The following is a 20,248-nucleotide window of genomic DNA, read 5'->3' on the forward strand; positions in this document are numbered from 1 at the left end:
GGCAAGTGCTCATATCCACTGAGCCATCTCATTAACCTTCAGATTTTTCATTATTATTGTATTTTTATTTATTTATTTACGTATTTAGTAATATGTGTGTGAGTGAGTGTCTTGCATATTAATGTGGATCTGTGCATGACATGGTGCTCTTTGGAAGGTTGGAGGACCACCTGTGGGACTTGGTTCTTACTTCTCTCCCTTTACTATGTTGATTGGGGTTCTCAGGTAACAGTCTTGGTGGAAAGTGCCCTAATTTGCTGAGACATCTTGCCAGTCTAGCTTCACATGTTTTTATAATAAATATGCTGAAATACAAGATATAGTATATATTTTATGTAAAATCCATTTTGGCTTGAATTCAATACCTGAAATAGGGGCTAGAGAGATGGCTCAGTGGTTAAGGGCACTTGATGTTCTTGTAGAGGAACTTGGTTTGATTTCTAGCACTCACATGGTATCTCACACATGTGTCACTGAGTTCCAGGGGATTTGATACCCTCTTCTAGCCTCCATGCACAGACACATGGGGCAGTTATTGCAGGCAATACACTCATAGACACAAAATTAAAAATAACTAAGATAAATATTGCCACACCAAAGAAATTAAAAGGGTTTCATTTAGAAGGACAACAAAAAAATATGCTACAATATGATATAAGCTTTGACTGTTAATTTACCTTTATTTCCTCATTGATAAAATGAATATTATCTAGACTTTTAGGGTGACTGCAAACATTAAAAATATCTATAAGGGCTACAGAGATGGCTCAGAAGTTAAGAACACTGACTGCTCTTCCAAAGATCCTGAGTTCAATACTCAGCACCCACATGGTGGCTCACAATCATCTGTAATGAGATTTGGCACCCTCTTCTGTGCACATAATAAATAAATCTTTTTTAAAAAAATCTATAAAACATTTAATACAGAGCCTAGAATGCAGTCATTAACCATAATTAGAACATAATTCTGTTACTAGTGGAATCCTAGCAATCACAGAAGCCAAACTGAATATCAAAGAATTATGTTTTGTACTTAAAAAAAAAATAACTCCTTTTTACTTTTTCTATAAAAGAGAACTTACCTCTTGTATTAGGGATCAACTTAAGTTCATAATTCTCTTTGTTTCCCACATCAAGATACTTCACAACATTGAGGGATACAATATCATGATCATCTTGTTGAACCCAATAATTACATGGTTTTAAACTTATGGTCCAATTCCGTCCTTTAGTTGAGCCAAAGTCATATAAGAACCAAGACCTTACTGGGAATAGCAAAGTTGATTTTATATTATGAGGCATAGTAGCCAGGGATAAAACATTCTTTAGATCTCTAAATTCTGTGATCAGGAAGCTGCTGTAGCCAGGTCTCACCACAGTCTTTTCTACATCTTCAACTGTAAATTTTGCATAGGAAGCTGGAGATAAAACAGAAGATTTGGTATAAAAGAAAACAGTTAATGTTGACTCAGCAAATGTGACCATAATTAACAAATGTTTTATCTGAGTTTTAAAAATATGACATGGCGCCGGGCGGTGGTGGTGCACGCCTTTAATCCCAGCACTTAGGAGGCAGAGCCAGGTGGATCTTTGTGAGTTCGAGGCCAGCCTGGTCTACAGAGCGAGATCCAGGAAAAGGCGCAAAGCTACACAGAGGAACCCTGTCTCAACGCCCACCCCCCCCAAAAAAAATGACATGGCTTGAGAACACATTTTCCAAACTTGAGTGACAATTAAAACACATCATTTTATAGAAAGTTCATTAAGACTATGTGGTACACAAAGCTATACTTTAATGTTTACCATTTTTCTATAAAAATTCTCAGCAGAAAGCCTGGAGAGATGGGTGAGTGGTCAAAGGCTTTTGCTATTCTTCATAGGACCCAGGTCTGGTTCCTAAAACCCACATGGTGGTTACAACCATTTGTCACTCCAGTCCTGGGGACTCAGCTGTGTCCTCTGACTTCCACAGGTACTGTGTGCATAGTACACATACATATGTGCAAGCAAAATTCATACACATTAGCTGAAAGATACAAATCTAAAACAAGTTTATAGCAGGGGAAAAAACCAGAAGAATCTTCCTTCTCTCTCTCTGCTTTCATTCTTTACCTGTCTTTTCCTTCCTTTCTTTTGTTCTTTGTCAATAATTTCCTGTATTTCAACCATGAATATTTAGACTTCTAATTTAAATGGAAAAATTAGATTTATTTTGTGTATTATTGTTTTGGTTGCATGTATGTAAGTATACCATGTACATGCCTGGTGTTAGCAGAGGCAGAAGAGGATGTCAGGTCCTCTGGGACTGGAGTCACAGATGGCTATGAGCCACCATGTGGGTGCTGCAAATCAAACCTGGGTCCTCTGTAAGAAACACAAATGTTTTTAACTGCTGAGCTAACTTCCCAGCCCTAAATTTCAAATTAAAATCATAGCATCAATCATGTGCCATCAAGAAAAAAGAAGAAGACAGAGGAATCTGATTCTGACACTGAACTTGGCTATATAGTAAGAAAAATATGGGAGAGAGGGAGAGTTTGAAAGATTGATATTTAATACAATTCCAATTAAAATCCTAAAATGTAATTTTTATCAATATTCAAAATTTAGTTATAAATGTTACATGGACAGACAAAAATGAGAATGGTTAATATAATAATATACTATAACTATAACATTACAGTAATTCTATAAGTTTATAAAACAAATTTATAGAATTGTTACTATCATTTTCAAACTTACCATATAGCTGCAGTCATTCAGAGTATGTGTTTTGGGGGAAAGACTGGACATTAAGGAAATTGAACAGAAAAATCTAGAAATAAACTCACAGAAATACTGACACTACTCTCTCAGAAAAAAACAAAGAAAATTGAAGAGATTAAGTATAGTCTTCTTAATACATGGCAGGAAGACTAGGATATGCAGAAGCAAAGGAATGACTTAGACAAAGAACTTACAACTTCATAAAATTTATAATTCTCGATGTAAATGCCACAGTTAGATCTTTTCAAAGATAACTCTAGACAGCTTTTAGTTGGCAATAAGGTTACAGATAGACAGCTAACAACAGGTCTATAAGCAAGATACTTAATTTCATTGGAATTAAGTTTCTGTTTCATGACATTGTTAACTGAATTAATAGACAAGTCATAGACTGGGACAAATTTTGCAATACACATGTCTGATAATAGACTCATATCTCAAACATACAAAGAATCCTTTGAAATATTTAAAAATTATTTTTATTTACTTGTGCATCTGTGTGCCTCTGCATGGACATACATGTGTGTCTAGGTTTCCAGACAGGATAGAAGAGGTCATTAGATCCCTTGGTGCTTGAGTTACAGACAGTAGTGAGACAACTGACATGGATACTGAGATCTGAACTTTGGTCCTCACCAATAGACATGTCATCCAGACAAAAACTAAAAAGAGAAATGCTGGAGATGAATATCATAAATCAAATGAACCTAACAGACATATACAGAGTATTTCACCCCCACACAAAGAATATAATTTCTTCTCAGCAGCTCATGAAACTTTCTCCACAATTGACCACATCCTTAGATAAAAAGAAAGTCTCAACAGATATAAGAAAAGTGAAGTAATACCATGCATCCTATCTGACTGCCATGAATTACAGTTGGATATCAACAACAGGAAGTATACAAACTCATGGACACCAACTCACCACTGAGTGAAAAATAGGTCAAGACAGATATTAAGAAAGAAATAATGAAAATGAAGACACAACATACCCAAACCTATGGGACACAATGAAGGCAGTTGTAAGAGGCAAGTTCATAGCACTAAGTGCCTACATTAAAAATTGGAGAGACCTCATATTAGTAACTTAGTGGCACAGCTGAAAGCTCTAGAACAACAAGAACAATTAACACCCCAAAGGAACAGACAGCAAGAAATAACCAACCTCAGGACTGAAATCAAAACAAACAACAATAAAAACAATACAAAAAAAAATCCTGAAATGAAGAGTTGGTTCTTAGAGAAAATAGAAGATTGAAAAATCATTAGCCAAATTAACTAGAAGATGGAGAAAGAAGATCCAAATATATAGAATATATTGTTATGGAGAGACAAAGGGAAACTAAAATAGGATTAAATAGGGATACGGATTAAAGAGAAGAGTAAAAGAGGGAATACACGGGAGGAATATTAACATCAAAGGCCATTTAAAAATCATATGGAAACCTACTACTGTGCCTAAACTATATTCATATATAAAAGGAATCTAAATGGAGTCACCAAATAATAAGGAGGACAATGTTCCAACTAGACATCTTATGCCACCATGTAAAACCTTCAGTGCCAGGAATGGGTTACATCTTGCTGAATTGTTGGCTAAAGGGCCCCATGAAAAGCCACAAGCATCACAGGCTATCACCAAGGACATTGGATACTCTCCACAAAGTGTTGGTAAGGCCCTTTGATGAAGACAACATTTAATATATCTCATTAAACACAGAGAAGACAAGCTGGCACCTAACTAGAAGTTTGATACCTAGTGATTAGTGTTCATGGTACTAGAAGGTAATCTGCGTGCATGCTACCAGAGGAGATAGTTAATTATCAACCCTGCTACAAATCCTGTGATTTACAACAGTAATCTGTCTACAAGACATACTGGCACAACACTGCCACAAACATTATGGAAGTAATTAACCACTTTTTGAATGGATTTAAGGCCCACTCTATGAGACAGAAGTCACACCTGACACTGATAAAGTGGTGAAGAACTTGAGACTATATATGCTATGGCCTAGGGGAAAATCAAATACTATTATTCTGCTAAAGGAACATAGCAATAAAATGACTTTTAGTGACATTCTTCTATACACACGTGTTAGTGCCTCACTACTATAGACACTTCCTGCAGTAGATATGAACACACACACACACACACACACACACACACACACACACACACAGCCTGCTCAGGTAGGGTAGGTCTCTTGCCCAGGAAGAGTCAGCAAACACAAAACAAACTCAATGGTATTTTTGTAGATTTTTTTTTGTCTTATTTTGTTTTGTTTGGGCATTTTGTCTTATTGTTCCTTTGTATATTTTGGTTTCTATTTTTGTGGGGGAGTATTGTCTATTGTTTGTTTTTAGGGGGAACATAAAGTTGGAAGAATAGAGTGCTAGGGAGTATCTGGGAAGAATTGGGGGGAGAGGAAACTTGATCAAAATATATTTTATAATTTTTTTTCAATAACAAAGGAAATGTAGCAAATTAATGATTTTCCTGTCTCAGAATCCCAAGTGCTAGGGTTCAGAAGTGAACCACCTGGTGGCCTTCAGATTTACCGCAGTCCTTCCTCCTCTCTTTTTACCCCTCTCTTTGTGTGCTGGAGATTGAACCTAGAGCCTTGTGCATGCTTGGCTTGACAAGGTGCAGGTTTGACAATTGGAGAAGAAATAGGAACCTAAGATTTGACATGATCTCCCACCCAGTGAGTTGCCTTTGGCTGGCTTCTCTGCCTTCCTCTGTGGCCTATCTAAGTCTCCTGCCTAGTCACAAAGACAAAGTGATCTTGTTAAATTCAAATCAGACCAGTCATTTTCTAGCAATATCTTCCTTCACAGTTACTCAGAGCGAAAACTAAATCCTTCACTAAATTAAAAAGGTTTTAATTTGCTGGGTGGTGGTGGCTCTTGCCTTTAATCTCAGCACTTGGGAGACAGAGGCAGGCAGATCTCTGTGAGTTTGAGGCCAGCCTGTTCTACAGAGCCAGTTCCAGGACAGGATCCAAAGGTATTCAAAGAAACTCTGTCTTGAAAGACTTAAAAAAAAGATTTTTATTATGTGTAGTTATTATATGTTTGTGTATGTGGGTATAGGTGCCCTCAGAGAGCAGAGGCATTGAATCCCCTGGAGTTGGTGTTCCAAGTTGTTCTGAGTGCCTGAGGTTGGTGATGGGAACTGAACTTGGGTTTTCCACAAAAGCAGTATATACTTTTAATCATTGAGCTACCTATCTAGTCCCAAACCCTATTAACTTTGGTTGTGTATCTATGAGATAATACTTAGAAACAGAAACATCCTTTGTGACAGAGATTCAAATTCTCTCTTTTTTGTTTTTCACTTTTGGTTTTTGAAACAGGGTTTCTCTGTGTAGCCCTGTTTGTCTTAGAACTCACTCTATAGACCAGATTGGCCTTGAATTCACAGTGATATGCCTGTCTCTGCCTCCAGAGTGCTAGGATTAAGGGTGTGCATCACCACCACCCTGTTAAAATTCATTTTTATTAAGTAGGGCAAAATAGTCATATTCTTTGAAAAAAATTGACACAAAGTCTCTCTATATCACTTTACCTTGCTTGGAACTTGATATCTATATCAGATTGGCGTGAAACTTACAAAGATCTTCCAGCCTCTGCCTCCTAAGTGCTTAGATTAAAGGTGTTGCATCATCATCCCTGGCCACTTTTTTAAAAAGTTTTTTACATCTAGTATCCTCCTATGAGTGAGTACATACCATATTTGTCTTTCTGAGTCTGGGTTACCTCACTCAGGATGATTTTTTTCTAGATCCATCCATTTGCCTGCGAAACTCATGATGTCATTGTTTTTCTCTGCTGAGTAGTATTCCATTGAGTATACGTGCCACATTTATTTATTCATTCTTCAGTTGAAGGGCATCTAGGTTGTTTCCAGGTTTTGGCTATTACATACAATGATGATATGAACATAGCTGAGCAAGTGCTCTTGTGGTATGATTCAGCATTCCTTGGGTTTATGCCCAAGAGTGGTATAGCTGGATCTTGGGGGAGATTGATTCCCAATTTTCTAAGAAAGCACCATATTGATTTCCTAAGTGGTTGTACAAATTTGTATTCCTATCAACAGTGTAGGAGTGTTCCCCTTGTTCCACATCCTCTCCAACATAAGATGTCTTCAGTGTTTTTGATCTTAGCCATTCTGACAGGCATAAGGTTGTTTTGATTTGCATTTCCCTGATGATTAGGGATGTTGAGCAATTCCTTAAATGTCTTTCAGCCATTTGAGATTCTTTTGTTGAGAATTCTCTGTTTAGTTCTATAGCCCATTTCTTAATTGGACTGTTGGTCATTTTGATGTCTAATTTCTTGAGTTCCTTATATATTCTGAATACCAGTCCTCTGTCAGATGTGGGGTTGGTGAAGACCTTTTCCCATTCTATAGGGAACAAGGATGACTGGACTGCTATTCACATCACCAGGGAGTCTACCTGGAAAACAGGACCCCAAGAAAGACATGGGGATCGCCCAATGATGAAGAAATGGCTGAGATCTACATAAACAACCTGGACATGAGTGGGGGTAATAAAGGCCAGGGGTCGAGGGAAAGAGAGCTATGGGGATCAGGAGATCCCAGCTGGATCAAGAACAGAGATGGAGAACAAGGAATAGGAGACCATGGTAAATGAAGACCACATGAGAAAAGAAAGAAACAAAGTGCTAGAGAGGCCCACAGAAATCCACAGATACCCCCACAATAGACTGCTGGCAATGGTCAAGAGACAGCCCGAACTGACCTACTCTGGTGATGGATGGCCAAACACCCTAATAGTTGTGCCAGGAATCCCACCCAACAACTGAGGGATCTGGATGCAGAGATCCATGGCTAGGCCCCGGGTGGAGCTCCAGGAGTCTAATTAGCGAGAAAGAGGAGGGTTTATATGAGCAAGAATTGTTGAAACCAAGGTTGGATAAAGCACAGGGACAAATAGCCAAACAAATGGAAACACATGAACTATGAACCAATGGCTGAGGGGCCCCCAACTGGATCAGGCCCTCTGAATAGGTGAGACAGTTGATTGGCTTGATCTCTTTGGGAGGCATCCAGGCAGTGGGACCGGGTCCTGTGTTCATTGCATGAGTTGGCTGTTTGAAACCTGGGGCTTATGCAGGGACGCTTGGCTCAGTCTGGGAGGAGGGGACTGGACCTGCCTCAACTGAGTTTACCAGGTTGATCTCAGTCCTCGGGGGAGGCTTTGCCCTGGGGGAGGTGGGAATGGGGGGTAGCCTGGGGAGAATGGGAGGGGGGCAGGAGGGAGGAGGACAAGAGATCCATGGCTGATACGTAGAACTGAATGGTATTGTAAAATAAAATAAAAGGAAAAAAAAGTTTTTTTAAAATGCATTCCAAATGTATTTTTAATTGACAGAAAAATCCTATTTTCTCTTACTTCTTCTGATCACTATTTAGGATAAAATAAGTCTCATGGTAATAAATAATACACACTACTTCTGAGGACATAGTAGTGAAGTTGTAGGTATGTTTTATTATATTATGAACAACTAATCCTGTAAACTAAGTATCTGGAAACTATGGTTAATTGCCAGTTGAACTAGAATTTGAGAGTAAGGATAGTACTGTAGTGGTAGAGTACTTGCCTAGTATATTCAAGGCTTTAGGTTCAATATTCAGATACACACACACACACACACACACACACACACACACACACACACGCACTAAAACATAAAGGAACATGAAGTCTTCTCAAAAGGTAACTTTATTTTTTGTAACCATCAGAGATAGATTATATTTTTATACTTACCTCTTGTTGTAATTTCAATGTGGTAGAAAATGTTTCCAGTATATGAAATTTTAAGAGAAGCATATACACAAGGACTGTCTTTAAAATTTTCTGCTCCAAAATGTTCTGTTATTTCTGTAAGAACCGAGGTATGAAATCCCAAAGGGCCATTGGTATGTACTAGCAATTTTCTGATGTAAGCATTTCCATTTTTACTAAAAGCAAAGCGACAAACATATAAAATGGATATCCCAGTGGCTTAAATAAGCAGGCATATTGACATATAGTTTACAAATAAAATATACCAATACTAGGATTGATGATAGGAATATACCAGCTAACAAATGAATATTTGGCAAACAGTTGTTCAAAGTTTCTAGATGTCAAGAAAATGGCCTATACAACATATGTTTTCACACTTAAAATGGGCAAAGATTATCTATCATCTATCCATCGATCTGTCTACTATCTAACTATCTATCTATCAATCAATCAATCAATCAATCTATCTACCATCTATGTACCTAACCATCTATGTACCATCTATCAAACATCTACCTATTTATCATCTATCATTATCTATCTATCTATCTATCTATCTATCTATCTATCTATCTATCTATCTATTTATCTATTATCTATCATCTCTTTTGTGTTGGAGATCAAACCTAGAACATCATGACTGTTAGGCCAATGCTATACCTCTGATCCACATCCCCAGCCTATAAATATCTTTATCTGTCAGAGTTCCACAGAGATGATACTTGAATGGAAATAGCGGCACATTCACTACTGCTGTGATTGTAAATTAAGACAAGTTTCCTAGAAAGCAATTTGACACTTTACATTTGAATAAAAAAAATAAAAAATGAAGAGACATGACTGCTCCTAGGTATGGTGGAGGAGATTTATTGTAGTTAAGAGGGAGAGAATAATCAGAGGCATCTGGAAGGGTCCAGACTAAACATGGCCATGAAAAGAGAGAGTGGAGAGTGAGAAGAGAAGAAAGAGGGAGCAAACAGAGTAAGGTAGAGAGGTCTTATAATCACAACACTGAGGAGATGGGTTCAGACACACACACACACACACACACAACACACACACACACGCAGAAGAGAGAGAGTGGGGAAGGGAGGGAGAGGAAGAGAGAGAGAAGGAGGTAGATATCAAGTAAGCACAGAAAGAGCAACACATCATACATCATCAGAGGACTAAAAATTAAAATAACAAAACCTTAAACACTAACAATGTCAAATGTTGGTAAGGATGCATGAAAGGAATTCTAATTCATTGCTGGTGGGAATGTAGAAAGGTATGGTGAGTTAGGCAGTTTCTTTTAATTTCACACATATTCTTACCATATGCAATAGTCCTAGGTATTTACCTGAGTGAACTGAAAAGATATGTCTAAATCAAAGCCTACATGTGATACTACTAGCATTTTGTTCATCAGGAGCAACTGGGATGTCTTTCAGTTGGTGAATAGGTTGGGGCTGGGGAAATGCTCAGCATTTAAGAACACCACCTGCTCTTCCACAGGACCTGTTTTGATTCCCAACACCCACATGGCAGCTCACAAACATCTGTACCTTCAGTTCCTGGAGATTGAATGACCTCTTCTGGCCTCCATGGGCACTGAATGCACATAGTGCACAAACAGATGCATGTATAAGTAAAAAAAAAAACCATACATAAAACAATAAAAATAAATTAAAACAATAACAGTTTCAAACACACAATGGAATACTAGTTATCACTAAATAATTATCAAGTCATTAGAAAGTAATAGGTATCTTTTAATTTTTTTGAAATTAAAATATAATGAAAACATTTCCCACTTTCTTTTCCTCCCTCCAACTCCTCTCACATTAGCTCCTCTCTCATCTTTCTCCCTTTCAAATTCATTACCTCTTTTCCTCTATTTGTTGTATATTTATAATCTGCTTAGTCCATTTAGTATGTACATGATGTCAAGGCTGACAACTTGGTATTGGATAAACCAACTGAGGGGCACATGCCTTAGGAAGGTGATTTTCCCACCTCTCTAGTTGCCGCTAGTTCTTTATTTATTAGTGGGGCCCTATGATATTTCCCCTTCTATGTTAGCATGTTTAGTGATGTAATAACTGTTCAGGTCTTGTTTAAGCAGGGTAATAGGAATCTTGCAGGCATATTTCAAGAGGAAGAAGCAAATCTCAAAGGGGTGTGTAATCCAATTGTGTGGCATTCTAGAAATGGCAAAACTAAGGAGACAGAAACAACAACAAAGAAGTTCCCAGGAGCTGGGGAGGCAAGGGTTAATAGATGAGACACAGAGGAATTTTAGTACACCAAGACTATTATGTATGTGCTATAATGCCGCCAGACATTTGCTCCAACACTGAGAATGGGTATCAAGAGTGAAGCCTGGAGGGGCATTGTGGTACATGCCTGTTACGTTGACACTCAGGAAGATGAGGCAGGAGGATTGAGGGTTTGAGGCCAGCTTTGGGCTACAGAGTAATTTCCTCTCTCTCAAAAAAAAAGTGAATACTGCCACAAATGATGAACTCTGATTCAAGTTAGGTCTGTATAAGTTATCAGTTGGAACAACTGTACAACTCTGGGGCTGCGTGTGGACAGTGTGCAAAACAAAATAGTCGTGGAGTCCATGAGAACTTTCGGTTCTTCTCAATTGTGTTGTAAAGCTCCAATAAATTAACAAAAACCATGGTTCATTAATTTTTAAGAAGTTAAGCTCTTTGTGTCTGAAGTCAATGGCCAGGGCCAACAGCCAACTCAATTACTAAAGCTGTCCTTCAACCTCTCTCATTTGGAGTCTCTAAGTGTCAAGAATTGCTTTAGGTGAGCACATTTTGTGTAGTTCAAGGGGAGGAGAAAAATAATCCTTTAAAGAAGAAAGAAAGGGGACTCGGGCAGTAAAGGATGGGCTTACATTTAGGGGTCAGTGTGTTCTGGAGGTAGAGTGGAATAACTATTGAGTGGGCCAATGCTGGATAAAGTTGACTGTCAGCAGTGTGAATGGGTGCATTGGAGGCTCCCATCCAATAACTGCTCTATCTCTCTAGCTTTCTATCTTCTGCACCTCACATCAATGAAATTGCTTTCAGCCAGGTCACTGTACTCCAGAGTGCCTCCAAAGCCAAAGTGACTTCTTGATCCTTATTTTAGCTACTCCAAGCACTGGAAAGCTATTGGAAGCATTTCTTGTTCTGGGTTTAGAGGCCTTCTTTTTCTAGGTATTTCTACTCCTGACTGCTCATCTTCAGCATTCACTCCAGGGGCCAATCTCTGTTCCTGGAATGCCTCTTCTGTATTTACACAATCTCCTGCAGTAGAGCTACCCATACATATGTGAACAACTGCCACATGCTGGGTATCTGATCTTTCCTGCACAACAAATTCATACATCCAATTGTCCATGTTGTCTTCGTCTCATCTTTTAAATACCCAACAGACATTTGGAACTGCATATGTCTAATGTGAAATTTAAAGTTATCCTGCTGAATGTCCATGCTCTTCATCTCAGAAAATGACAACATGCACTTGAGCTGCAGACCAAGCGCCTATACGACTATTTTTGAAAATGGACTTATTCGGATGCTTAGTGTGTGTGAGGTGTGTGTGACTATGCCACCTGTGTGTGAATCTCAGAGGATAACTTTTGGGATTGTGTTCTCTCAATCCACTGTGGGATACAGAGATCAAGTGCAAGTCATTAGGCTTGTACAGCAAGTGTTTTACTGGCTGCTCCATCTTGTCTGCCACCTACATGGCTCTTGACTCCTCTTCTCATAACTCATAAGGGCCTCCCTTCTCACAGACGCACCTGTTTCAGCACCATTAATTCTCTTTTCATAGGTCCTAAGGTGTCAGACACCTTTTACTCTTATCTTGTTTCATCCTTTCCATTACAGTCAGAGTGAATTTTCAAAAAATGTGAATGTTTCATTCTCCAACATAACATTGTACAGTGGTTTCTGATGACATCCGCATGTAGCCTATACTATCTGTCTTAGTTATGGTTTTTATTGCTGTGATAAAACACCATGACCAAATAGCAAGTTGGAGAGAAAAGGGTTTGTTTGGCTTACACTTCCATATTGCTGTTCATCATTGGAGGAAGTCAGGATAGGATCTCAAATAGGGAAAGATCCTGGAGATGGGAGCTGATGCAGAGGTCATGGAGGGGTGCTGCTTACTTGCTTGCTTCCCCTGGCTTGCTCAGCCTGCTTTCTTTTAGAACTCAGGACCACCAGCCCAGGGATGGCACCACCTACAATGGGCTGGGCCCTGCCCTATCAATCACTATTTGAGAAAATGCCTTACAGCATTAGACCTATATATGAAATATTCCTAAAAGGGAAAAAGTAAAAAATGTTCCTCCCCTCAAATGTATTCACAAGAATTGACTGTATAAGTAGTTTTATTCCCAGGACATAGAGTAAGTTTCAATCAATTTCCAAAAGCAAACTTTCAAAGCACAGAAAATTACTATCCTAAGAATATTCTAGAAAACAATATTTATGAGGTTTTATAATTTTGTTAACAGACCATAAAATATTTCAAGGGCAAAAATATATGTGAAAAATTGTAACTTCATTTTTGAACACAGATCTAAAATTGTAAATGTTAGCAAACCAGTGTATGATAGATAACACAAAATGACCAAGATAACATTGTTACATCTATACTATAACTCATAATATTCATCAAAACTAAATGGGAAAATTGGGCAGATTAGCTTAACATATGCTTAAAAAAATTAAAAACTCAAATATCCAAATCTTTGGCAATTGTGAGCTGCCTCCTGAATGACGTGGAACTAGTAACTAGACTCGGGCCTTCTGCAACAGCAGTGGGAGCTCTTAATTTCTGAGCCATCTCTCCAGCCTCATCTACCTCTTTGAAGGGGGCAGGGTCTCTCCATGAAAGTAGAGATTATAAATGGACTAGACTGATTGGCCAGTGAGCCTCTGCCTTCCAGAGCTGGGATCTCAGGTACACCATTGCATGCCTGGTTTTTCACATGACTGCTGGAGACCTAACCTCAGACCCTCATACTTGTTCAGCAAGTTTCTTACTCACTGATCCATCTCTCCATCTACCAAAGCACAAATCTCTTAACAAGAAAAAGCTTTTTAAAGGGTGAAAAACTGTAGAAAGATCATGTCATGGTGAAATGTTAAAACTATTCTTTTAAAAATCAGGAGCAACAAGGAAGCCAGATAGTTTCTTCTTAAGGTGCTTATTATTAGACCTGCAGACTATAATAGGAAAAATCTATGATATGCTAAGAATGTTAAGAAAGAAACAGAAATTATTTGCAAGTGATGTGATTATTTACTTAGAAGTATATCTATGCCGGGCGGTGGTGGCGCACGCCTTTAATCCCAGCACTCGGGAGGCAGAGGCAGGCGGATCTCTGTGAGTTCGAGGCCAGCCTGGGCTACCAAGTGAGTTCCAGGAAAGGCGCAAAGCTACACAGAGAAACCCTGTCTCGAAAAACCAAAAAAAAAAAAAAAGTATATCTATGCCTAATAGGAAAATCTAAAAGAATATGTAGAAAGGCACCAGAATTATTAAAAGAATTTAAAAATATAAGATTATCATACAAAGGGGTATGAAATTTTTGCTTTTATTTCAATTACAGGAAAAGAAAATATTAACTTGTCTCTTCCCTTATAGCCATTAGATAGACATACTTTGAAAATTATTTGTGCCCACCAAGACTCATGCTGAGACTTTATCCTCCACATAGCAGTGCTGTAGAGTGGAGTCCAGTGGAGATGGGATGGCTTTTCTTGTTGTAAACTTGACTACATCTGTAAGCAACTCAAACCCAAGTGGCTGTGTATACCAGTGAGGGATTTTTTCTTAACTAAATAATTTGAAGTGAGAAGACTCACTTTTATTCTGGATCTTTTGAGGTGGGAAGATACACTTTTAATCAGGGGTACGACTTCTGGTTGCAGCCTTTAAAAACAACATGGAAGAAAAATATTTTAGCTTTTTGCCTGCTTGCTCTTGTTCTCATTGGCAAGTCCATTCATTCCTGGCATTAGAGCATACTTATTTGAAATTCTGGAATATAATGAAGACCAGCTGAGACATCCAGCCTCGTGGGCTGAAACAACTATTGGATTATTGAAACTTCTATTAGTAGATTGTGGGACTATCTGGACCACAGCCTATAAGACATTCTAATACCACCCTCACACCCATTCTATAAGTCCTGTTTCTCTAGAGAACACTGACTAATACAGAAGGTACTTGCATCATGGGAGTAGAGCCCTATCTAAGGAATGGAATAGTTAGGAAGAGACATCAGTTTTCTGTTTCTTAAACATCCAGTTGTCCTTCAATCTACCTTCTACCATCAAGTAAGGCCACTGTCCTGACCACAGTTAGACATCTTAACCTGGATATTCTAGTGGCTGAAATAAAAAACCCAGGTAAACCACCTTTCTCTATAAATCACCCAGTTTCAAGTGTTTTTAGTAGCAATAGAAAATGAACTAAGCCAGAACTAACCTGAAATACAGTGGGATTAGAAACTGGAAGGAAAGATCAAACACCAGGATCATTTCCACCATGGAAGAAGAGTATGGGGAAATGAAACAGTGCTGACGATGGCACAAGAAAGCAAGCATCAGCCTAAACTGTTACAAATGCCAAAGGCTGAGCCTAGACCCCATCCTTGGACACCAGCCACTCTGGGGAAGACCTGCCCAACTTGGACCCAGGTTCTGGCCACTGGACAGGTTCCCTTCTAGCCCTACCGGGAAGGATCCCCTTCTCCAAGACCCCCAGTAGACACTGCAATCTCCAGGCCCTGCCCCCATGCCCATCTGCCTGAGCCACTTCCTGAGACTTAGAGACCGGCCCCCAGCTCCCATCCTGCCCCGGACTTCCCTTCTGGACAAGAGCGCCTATCCTGCCCCGGACTTCCTGTCTGGACAAGAGCTCCCATCCTGCCCCAGACTTCCCATTAGGACAAGAGAGCTCCCATCTGGACAAGAGAGAGAAACTTCCTGAATCTGTCAGCTCTGTCTGAACCAAGTGTGCTGATAAGATCAAGAACGAACCACAAGGAGATGGGCAGATGTCAAGGCAGAAGTACATACAACAAAATGAAGAGCAATACAGCATCACCAGAACCTAGCCCTCCAAAAAACAGCTAGATCTGAACATCAAAAATTGGAAGAAGCAGAAGAAAACAGCCTTATGAATAACATCATGAAGAAGGTAGAAGCTTGTATAGAAGAGAAGACAAAAAAAATGGGAAGAACACTATAAAAAAAAAACTAGAGGAAAGGACAAATAAAGTAGAAGAAAACAATAAAGTCCTGGAAGAAAACAATAAAGCACTGAAAGAAAATCATGAAAAAGCAATGAAACAAATGAAGGAAACAGTCCAAGACCTGAAAAGGGAAATAGAAAAAATGAAGACACTAACAGAGGGAATGCTGGAAATAGAAAATCTGAGAAAACCATCAGGAACTTCAGATGCAAGTATAACCAACAGAATGAAAGAGATAGAAGAGAGGATCTCTGGCGTTGAAGATATGGTAGAAGAAATAGATTCATCAGTCAAACAAAAAAACACTGAAGCCAAAAAAGTCATGAACCAAAATGTCCAAGAAATTTGGGACACCATGAAAAGACCAACCCTACAAATAATAGAGATAGAAGAAGGAGAAGAATACTAACTCAAAGGCACAGAAAATATATTCAACAAGATCATAGAAGAAAACTTTCCCAACTTAAAGAAGGAAATGCTTATGAAGATACAAGAAGCCTATAGAACACCAAACAGACTAGACCCCCCAAAAAAGTCCCCTTGCCACATAATAATTAAACAACTGAACGTACAGAATAAAGAAAGAATATTAAGAGCAGCAAAGGAAAAAGGTCAAGTGACTTATAAAGGCAAACCCATCAGAATAACACCCGATTTCTCAATGGAGACTTCGAAAGCCAGAAGGACCAGGACAGATGTAATTCAGACACTAAGAGACCATGGATGCCAGCCCAGACTAATATACCCAGCAAAACTTTCAATCATCATAGACAGAGTAAACAAGACATTCCAAGACAAAACCAGATTTAAACAATAAAACCCAGCCCTACAAAAAGCATTGGAAGGAAAATTCTAACCTAAGGAAGTCATATATGCCCTTGAAAACACAGGCAATAGATAAAGCCACAGCAGTAAACCCCAAAGAAGAGAAATACACACACACACTACCACCAAAAAATAACAGGAATGAACAATCACTGGTCATAAATATACCTTAATATCAATGGACTTAATTCGCCTATAAAAAGACATAGGCTTACAGAATGGATATGAAAGCAGAACCCATCTTTCTGCTGCATAAAATCAATCAAAAGAGATCAACAAGAGCATTACATACTCATCACAGGAACGATCCACCAAGATGAAGTTTCAATTCTAAACATTTATGCCCCAAATACAAGGACACCCACATATGTAAAAGAAGCATTACTAAAGCTTAAATCACATATAAAACCCCACACATTAATAGTGGGAGACCTCAACACCCCACTTTCACCACTGGACAGATGTCCCAAATCAAAACTGAACAGAGAAATACAGGACTTAACTGATGTCATGACTCAAATGGACCTAATAGATATCTACAGAACATTCCATCCTAACAAAAAAGAATATACCTTCTTCTCAGCACCCCATGGAACCTTCTCTAAAATTGACCACATACTTGGCCACAAAGCAAATCTCAACAGATACAAAACAATTGGAATAACCTCCTGTGTTCTATCAGACAACCATGATTTAAAGTAAGATTTCAACAACAACAAAAACTACAGAAAACCTACAATCTCATGGAAACTGAATAATGCTCAACTGAATCACAAATGGGTTAAGGAAGAAATAAAGAAAAAAATTAAAGACTTCCTAGAGATCAATGAAAATGAAGACACCATATATCCAAATTTATGGGACACGATGAAAGCTGTGCTAAGAAGGAAATTCATAGCACTAAATGCCCACATAAAGAAGTTGGAGAAATCTCACATTAGTGACTTAACAGCACACCTGAAAGCACTAGAACAAGAAGAAGCAAAGTATTCCAGAAAGAATAGACGCCAGGAAATTATCAAAGTGAGAGGTGAAATCAATAAAATAGAAACAAAGAGAACAATACAAAAAATTAATGAAACCAAGAGTTGGTTCTTTGAGAAAATCAACAATATAGACCAGCCCTTATCCAAACTAACCAAAAGACAGAGAGAGAGAATCCAAATCAACAAAATCAGAAATGAAAAGGGGGACATAACAACAGACATTGAGGAAATCCAGAGAATTATCAGGTCATACTTCAAAAACCTCTACTCCACAAAACTGTAAAATCTAAAAGAAATGGATAATTTTCTGGATAGGTACAACATACCTAAGTTAAATCAAGACCAGATAAACTATTTAAATAGTCCAATAACCCCTAAGGAAATAGAAACAGTCATTTAAAGTCTCCCAACCAAAAAAAAAGCCCAGGACCAGATGGTTTCAACACAGAATTCTACCAGATCTTCAAAGAAGAGTTAATACTCTCTCTCTAAATTGTTCCACACAATAGAAACAGAAGGAAGATTACCAAACTCCTTCTATGAGGCTACAATTACCTTGATTCCTAAACCAAACAAGAATATAACAAAGAAAGAGAGCTACAGACCGATCTCCCTCATGAACATTGATGCAGAAATACTCAATAAAATAGTGGCAAACAGACTCCAAGAACACATCAAAACAATTATCCAACATGATCAAGTAGGCTTCATCCCAGGGATGCAAGGATGGTTCAACATACGAAAGTCCATCAATGTAATACATCACATAAACAAACTCAAAGAATAAAACCACATGATCATTTCACTAGATGCAGAAAAGGCATTTGACAAAATCCAACACCCCTTCATGATAAAGGTCTTGGAGCGATCAAGAATACAGGGAACATACCTAAACATAATAAAGGCAATTTACAGCAAGCCAACTGCCAACATCAAATTAAATGGAGAGAAACTCAAAGCAATTCCACTAAAATCAGGAACGAGGCAAGGCTGTCCGCTCTCCCCATACTTATTCAATATAGTACTTGAAGTTCTAGCCAGAGCAATAAGACAACATAAGGAGATTAAAAGGATACAAATTGGAAAGGAAGAAGTCAATCTTTCCCTATTTGCAGATGACATGATACTATACTTGAAGGACCCCAAAGATTCCACCAAGGAACTGATACAACTTATAAAAACCTTCAGCAACATAGCAGGATACAAGATCAACTCAAAAAAAATCAGTAGCCCTTCTATATACAATTAACAAAGAAGCTGAGAAGGAAATCAGAGATACATCACCCTTTACAATAGCCACAAAAGACATAAAATACCTCACAGACCTGGAAAGAATAATACTCAACTTCATGTGGAAAAACAAAAAACCCAGGATAGCCAAAAGAATCCTGTACAATAAAACAACCTCTGGAGGCATCACGATCCCTGACTTCAAGCTCTAATATAGAGCTACAGTAATAAAAACAGCTTGGTATTGGCATAAAAACTGACACGTGAACCAATGAAATCGAATTGAAGACCCTGACATTAATCCCCACACCTATGAACATATAATTTTTGACAAAGAAGCCAAAAGTGTACAATGGAAAAAAGAAAGCATCTTCAACAAATGGTGCTGGCATAACTGGATATCAACATGTAGAAGGCTGCAAATAGATCCATATCTGTCACCGTGTACAAAACTTAAGTCCAAGTGGATCAAGGACCTCAACATAATTCCAGTTACTCTGAACCTGCTAAAAGAGAAAATAGGAAGTAGTCTTGGACACATTGGCATAGGAGATCACTTCCTAAATATAACACCAGTAGCACAGACACTGAGAGAAACAATCAATCAATGGGACCTCTTGAAACTGAGAAGCTTTTGTAGAGCAAAGGATACAGTCAACAAGGCAAAGCAACAGCCTACAGAATGGGAAAAGTCTTCACCAACCCCACATCTGATTAATATCCAGAATATATAAGGAACTCAAGAAATTAGACCTCAAAATGACCAACAGTCCAATTAAGAAATGGGCTATAGAACTAAACAGAGAATTCTCAACAGAGGAAACTCAAATGGCTGAAAGACATTTAAGGAATTGCTCAACATCCCTAATCATCAGGGAAATGCAAATCAAAACAACTCTGAGATACCACCTTACACCTGTCAGAATGGCTAAGATCAAAACACTGAAGACACCTTATGCTGGAGAGGGTGTGGAACTAGGGGAACTCTCCTCCACTGCTGGTGGGAATGCAAGCTTGTACAACCACTTTGGAAATCAATATGGCACTTTCTTAGAAAATTGGGAATCAATCCCCCCCCCCAAGATCCAGCTATACCACTCTTGGGCATAAACCCAAGGAATGATGAATCATACCACAAGAGCACTTGCTCAACTATGTTCATATTAGCATTGTTTGTAATAGCTAAAACCTGGAAACAACCTAGATGCCCTTCAACTGAAGAATGGATAAATAAAATGTGGTCCATATACACAATGGAATACTACTCAGCAGAGAAAAACAATGACATCATAAGGTTTACAGGCAAATGGATGGATCTAGAAAAAATCATCCTGAGTGAGGTAACCCAGACTCAG

General features: G+C 38.5%; 1 protein-coding gene across 1 annotated transcript in view; it reads right to left on the reverse strand.

Moving 5' to 3' along the window:
- The window catches only part of Catsperb (cation channel sperm associated auxiliary subunit beta), a 160,687-nt gene that overhangs the window by 36,777 nt on the left and 103,662 nt on the right, over positions 1-20,248 (reverse strand). Inside the window, exons 18-19 of the mRNA XM_028888308.2 lie at positions 8,571-8,764; positions 1,083-1,418 (exon numbers count right to left, since the gene is read on the reverse strand). Coding sequence (XP_028744141.1) covers positions 1,083-1,418; positions 8,571-8,764 — 530 coding nt within the window. The remainder of the gene's footprint in view (positions 1-1,082; positions 1,419-8,570; positions 8,765-20,248) is intronic.

This window comes from Peromyscus leucopus, chromosome 14 (assembly GCF_004664715.2).
Source record: "Peromyscus leucopus breed LL Stock chromosome 14, UCI_PerLeu_2.1, whole genome shotgun sequence".
NCBI lineage: Eukaryota > Metazoa > Chordata > Mammalia > Rodentia > Cricetidae > Peromyscus > Peromyscus leucopus.